At 32.0% G+C, this 7,000-nt stretch overlaps 1 protein-coding gene across 1 annotated transcript in view; it reads right to left on the minus strand.

Moving 5' to 3' along the window:
- Positions 1-4,090: 4,090 nt before the first annotated feature.
- The window catches only part of LOC106872398 (nuclear transcription factor Y subunit gamma), a 33,642-nt gene continuing 30,732 nt past the window's right edge, over positions 4,091-7,000 (minus strand). Inside the window, exon 11 of the mRNA XM_052970227.1 lies at positions 4,091-5,166. Within this exon, the coding sequence (XP_052826187.1) occupies positions 5,059-5,166 (108 nt within the window). The 3' untranslated portion in view covers positions 4,091-5,058. The remainder of the gene's footprint in view (positions 5,167-7,000) is intronic.

The raw sequence follows: 7,000 nt of genomic DNA on the forward strand, positions 1-7,000 counted from the left end.
ATCTTATTTTCTTTATATATATAGCTGATAGCTAGAATCATGAGAATTTGATTTTAAAATGTGTAATTGGCAACTCCAAATTATCTTTCACTACTAGTAAACCACAAGTGTTTATATATATATATAATATTAATATTATTAATGTTGCGATAAGCTATAATTGCGCCTTGCTCAGAATGGATAATCAACAGCTGAAAATGTGCCTTGTATGTGTGTCCAATGTGTTTATGTAAACAGTTTTCATGTTTACATAACATTTTGTGACTAGCAGTTTCTTTATAATTTTGTATATTGTTTACTATATTGTGATGTATGTTGTTAAAGATACATTTCAACAATTGTATCTGCCAACCTTATTCAGATATGTGCTATATTGCTTAATGTTCTCATTTCCTTGAGATAAACCAAGGATATTCTTTGTTTGTTGCTAACTTGGTACATATCAACTTCAATCAGTATGTGTGTGTGTAGTTTTTGACTAGGTTTTCATGAGTACAAAACTAAAAACAGCACTCATATAATATAATTCCATAACAGTCAATTGAAGTTGTTACTAAACAGTTTCATGCTACACAGGGAGAGGCAAATTTAGCAATCATCAGACACAGTTAAATGGAAAAATATCCATTCAGACATGTATGAATGGATACTTTTTCATTCAGCTATGTCTTATTATTGCTAAATTTACCTCTTCATATTTGGCATGAAACCATTCAGTAACAACTTCAATTCTCATGTTGCTATAATATATAAAATAGGGCATAAGAGGAATCAAATGTAGTATGTATGCTGGTATAGGCGTGATGTATATGAATGAGAACAGCTGTATAAAGAAGTGCTAATGATTGATAATCTTATGAACATCTGCCAAGTCGGCTGCTGTGTAGATGTTGAAAGTTTGGTGTGAAGCAATAGGTTCAATATATACATGTATGACAATCAGGTAGTGGAAATTTGGAGCTTTAAAACTAACTTCTTTATTGCAACCATTTGTTTAATATTCCTTATCAATATGGAATGAACATGTATGGTTAATATGATAATATTTTAAATCTCACTACAACGTATAAATTCAAATTTGTGTACCATTCATTTGACAAAACAAGTAAAACTGACAGTGATTTTAAATTTTGGTACTGTGAACAACAATGAAACTCGATGCAAAGCAATGTTATATATAATGGTTGCTGCTATACTCTCGGGGAGCATTGATCATAATTACTAAATGTAGAATGAATAAATTTACATAGTTGGTATATCATATTTATTTTTCCTTTAATTGACAAAATTAATTTTCGTTGTAATTGTGATGTAAAGGGAGATAACTTCATTTTTACTAGTCCAGTATCATTCTCAATTCACTTTCATGGCCTCTTTCGTTTGTTGTTTGCGTGTGTGTGTGTGTTTATGTATGTGGAGAGGGAATGTGTTTGTGAAACCATTAATCCAAACATATCTTTTACTCTCTCTGTTTTCTTTACTTATTCCTTTCTGCTGAAGAGCATTGGCTCAAAATGTCTAAGAGCTTGCCATTTACCCTGAGTGTCAAACTAATACACCTTGTTTGTTGTTCCCTTAACTGTCTCTGCCTTTTTTTTGTACATTTCAACCATTCATTTTCAATACATATTAATGTTTTTCTCTCACTCTCTCTTACAGTTTTTGTGTATCTACATTTGAGGAGAAGGAATATACTTACGTAAATCAGGTTCTTTTTAATACATGTCAATAAGTCTCTTCTCCAACCCCATTCTCTCTATCACACACGCTTTGTGAATACATATATTTTTCTTTGTGTAATATTTTAATGTTCTGTCTGTCTGTTTGTATATATGTATGTATGTGCGTGTATGAATCTGTATACACACTTTTGTCTGCCTTCAGCACCAAATCACATCACCAAAACGTCAGTATCAAACTAGCTGCTCCCATTCGCTCCATTCCACAGGTTTTGATGGTGTTTTCTGTCACCATTTCAATTTTCATACCTTATCAACTATAATTTCAATATCATCTTTCTTTTTAAATCAGCTCTAGGTACCAACACATTTGATAAACATTTTCTATTGAGAGAACAGCTTTATGTGTTAAGGTTGATCAAAATTAACTACAAACTGAAAAGGGAACATACATACATGCATGCATAAGTATGAAAATAATATTGTCAAGATAGGCACTGATCTAGAAGAGAGGCATGAAATACAACCTGATACAAATTAAATTTTTCTCCCAGGAGCAATGAAAGATTGTACTGGACGTTTGTACAGAATACAAAGTGGTGGGAACCAATTCACTGAGAAGGATGTACTTCAGACAATAAACACAAACCATGGAGGGAATAACCCATACTAAAAACCAGACATGGAGTTTTGACAAGTTCATAACATTCCACCTTGAAGGATATACCCCTGCAATTCAGAAAGAAGAAATCTCCACCAAGTACCCACTGCACAAAGAGGAAGGTCATTAGTTGACATGTAGGCTGTGCGAAATGAAGATTGAAGATGTTTAGCCACATTATTGCCAACTGTGTAAGAATGTCTTCTCCTTACTACCTCCCCATGAGACATGATGTGTTAGCTAGAACAATATGGAATGCATTGCAGAAGACAAAATTAAAATTAAATAGAGAGGAATATGATGAAACTGATGACTCAAAGGTATACAAACGGAACCTAAGAATATAAACTGATGCCAATTTAAAACACAATCAGCCTAATATTGTTGTTTGGGACTGCACATTAAAAACATGCTCAGTCAGAGAAATCAGCTGCCTATTTGATGTGAATGTGATAAGAAAAATACAAGAGAAGGAAAATAACTACAGAACATTGATGAGAGGTTTGCAGATCCAATATCTAAGATACACGTTCAGCTTCTTAGCGATTATTGTTGGAGCTACACATTATATACCAATCTACCTGGGTCAAAATATAACTGAATTTCGATTTGTAGAGAAAGTACTTAGCTCCTTAATTCGTAAGCTACAAGTGGCTGCAATATCTGAAACCTTCAAAATATGTAAAATGTTCTTATGATTCAAAGGATAAAAACTTACAAAAGAGACAATAGCAATTTCTGTTTCTTTACAACCTTGCCACCAGCAAGGTGGCCAGTTAAAAGTAAGCTAAAAATTAAGAGAAAGAGTGTAAATACATACATATATGCATGCAAGCATTCACACACACACACACACACACATTCATTAATATATAAACATATATTTATTCACTTTTGAAACTTATGATTCACTCCATAACTACTCCGAGTTTCTTGCATGCTTGCATGTATGCAATCATGCAGGTGATAACAAATATGTTAAAGCATTTGCTATCACATGCAGCAATGGAATAGTCACTTTATCCTTCCTGGTTTTCATTGGCTGGTAGTCATTGCTGAGGATGCTGGGAAGATTGAGACTTCTAGTCTGTTTGTAGTTGAGTGAGGAGGGATGTCTCTATCAGAAATATCAAATTGCTGGATCTACTTTTTGCTTAGTCACAGATCAGCACTGATGGAGCAAACCTATGATCAAAGGCATTCCAACTATGACCATCTAGCTTCTCTTTTTCCTTCTGACATGGTGTGTCTGACCACACTATCCAATGTATTCTTCTCTTTTAAGATGGTTGAATATGATATATTTGGCTGCTATTTCTAGTAGAGGATCCCCTTTTAGTTAGAATTAAAATTACTAGTCCCCTAGAAATGTAATGGAAGGACACGATTAAAAGTTTACTATTACATTTATGTTGGCAGTTGCTTAGCTGCAATCAGTGTTTTGTACAGACAAATGGAAGAAGTCTTTATTCTCATCTTTTACTTGTTTCAATCATAAGACTGCAGCCATGGTGGGACACCATCTTAAATAATCTTCAGTTAAATGAATCGACCACAGTACTTATTTTCTTTTAAAATGTGGTACTTATTCAATCAGGTCCCTTTTGCAGCCAAGCCGCTAAGTTACAGTTATCCAGTGGTGATGGGGGACAAAGGCACACACACACATATACACATATATTGTCATAGTATAGGTATTTTTAGTCATAGATTAAGGTGTCTGGAAAACCAAAAAAGTACCCAACACGTCTGAAGGCAAAGTGTGTGATTTTTATATTTCAATGTTTACTTACAACTTGCAAGTTGTTTCATCTACAGAAAGGTAAAGTTGCTTTTAGAATCGTCAGAGTTTTGGATGAAACATCCTGTAAGTTATGAGCAATGACAGTCATTGAGACAGAACCACATGTTCACAGCTGTCCTCATGTCTCCAGAAAAACAAACAAAAAATAAAGAAAGAAAAAAAACTCATTTTCTGAATGGCATGTTAATTCCGGAGAATTGTTAGTCGCTTGAGATTATCTCCCTTTCTTATTCAGTTGGTAGCAATTGTTAGATGCTTGTTTGACCGTTTTCTTGAACTGAAGATAATTTTAACAGATGAAGAATTTATCTTGTACATGGCCTTTAATTCATGTTTCATTGTCCTTGTTGTCCAAATTCATTCGCCAAACCCCTCGAAGTCATTTTTCTTAAATCGTTTTTTTCAATGCTTTAACATACATACAAATGTGTGTGTATATATATATATATATATATATATATATATATACATGTGCACGCACACATGCACACACAGACACACACAAATGTTTTTTTATTTGACCCATAAGGCTCAAGTAAAAAAAAACATTAATTCAGACATTATTATATGTAATGCACAAAGTGCACACATTTAAAAATACTGCTAGAGAAAGAGCTTAAATTCCAAATATATGCAAAAGTCTCGTAAGTGCAAGAAGAAAAGGGATATGGATAGAAAGCTCTTCTAAAATTAAGGAGCTTGTTTATATATATATATATATATATATATATATATGCACACACACAAACACACACATACAAATGTATATACAAACATTCATTCATATATATTTATAAATATATATGTGTGTGTACTTATATGAATGTAATATGTATGTATAATATTTATATACATATAATCACACACACTCACACATACACATACACACCTGCACACCTATATATTTTGAGACACTAAGAAGCTTCTGCTGCCTCTTGTTCTCCATCTGCTGACACATGGCCTTGCTGCTGTATGAAGATGTTTGATGGTGCCACCTGAACTTGCTGAATTTGATAAATTGGCTGCAAAAGATAAGAAACATACAATATAGTAGTAGTAGTAACCATAAATTTAGTGAAGAGAAAACAATTGATTATATCCAACCAGTATCTGCCCAAGACTTATTTTATTGAGCTTCTTGAATCATCAAAATTAAATTTGATTTTGGTAGGATTTGAATTCTGAATGTAAAGTGTGATAACTAGATACCCAAAGGTATTTTGTCCAACCCTCTGACAATTCTCTAACATATAAAATGACATAATTCTTCTGTACCCAGTATTCATGATTTGAATATGAAACTGCCTGAAATAGACAGATCTGCTGTAAAATAAACACTTTTATACCTGACTAGATGAATCTGTCTTCCAAGGTAAAACCAACTCAAGGGTTAAACATGGATTAATTTAACTTCAAAGAAGCATATGACTTGATAACAAGACACATATGTGCTCGGGACAATAAATCATAATTAATCTCAGTGGGGTATTTTTCATCAAAAATGCTCAACAAATATTCAAGTAAATTATGAAATGTTTGGGACTATCACACTAAGTCTACACACTGAAGGAACAGCCAGAAAGAATTAATTTCTGATACATCATATAAAAGAAAATATTTTCATTCACTGTACACACATTATCTATCTATCTCTCTGTCTATATTTATTTACCTGTATATCAATATCTATCTATCTATATTTATTTATTTGTATATCAGTATCTATCTATCTATCTATCTATATCTATTTAACTGTATATCAATATTTATCTTTCTATATTCACTTATCTGTACATCAATGTCTATATTCATTTATCTGTAGACCAATATCTATCTATATTCATTTATCTGTATATCAATGTCTGTCTGTCTGTATCTATCTCTGTCTATCTATCTATATCTATATCAATATATGTTTGTATGTATGCATACGTAAGTATGTATATATTATATATATCTTATAGCATTTTATAAGCTTAAAGCTAATAGCAGTCACTTTTCAATGACAAGAGAAAATAGTCTAATAATGGGATATATAAGCCCTTGACAGAAAATGTAGGTTTTTCGTATGCGTGTGACACGAACTTACATTCCTCTGTTTATGCAACCAAGTGTGCCACAGATTACACTAGCGAACCTACCTGCTTTTTCTGTCAGATTTAAGAACCATGATTAGTTCGTAGTTGTTTTTGTAAACAAACTATCATGTGCTTTTTTACTGCAAATGGTTTTGTTAAGCAGTGCCAATTTTTACTATTCTCTAAATAATAATAATAGTATTTTATAAGCTTAAAGCTTATAGTGATCACCGTGCAATGATTAAAGAAAATAGTCTAATAATGGGACATATAAGACCTCAACAGAAAAAGCAGGTAGGTTTGCCAGTGTAATTGGTAGGACACTCGGCTGCGTAAAAAGAGGGATGTGGGTTCGTGTTCAACGCGTACGGAAAGCCTACTTTTTCTGTCAAGGGCTTATATGTCCCATTATTAGACAATTTTCTTTAGTCATTGTGCAGTGGTCACTATAAGCTTTAAGCTTATAAAATACTATTATTATTATTTACAGAATTATAAAAACTGACACTGCTTAACAAAACCATTCAATATATATATATATATATATATAATAATATTAGGGACAAAATCCAAAATTACAGGTAAAAAACTCAATTAAAATCAATTTATAAAAAATTAAAATTAAATTGAGCCTTATAGATAAAGTATATATAAAATATATAGTTTTAGGGAAAATAACCAATTATTAATTTTTCTATATGTGATAGTGGATTTTCATCGATGAGTTCTTGAAAATTGGTTATTTTCCCTAAAACTATATATATATATAATATATATA

This window comes from Octopus bimaculoides, chromosome 8, assembly GCF_001194135.2.
Source record: "Octopus bimaculoides isolate UCB-OBI-ISO-001 chromosome 8, ASM119413v2, whole genome shotgun sequence".
NCBI lineage: Eukaryota > Metazoa > Mollusca > Cephalopoda > Octopoda > Octopodidae > Octopus > Octopus bimaculoides.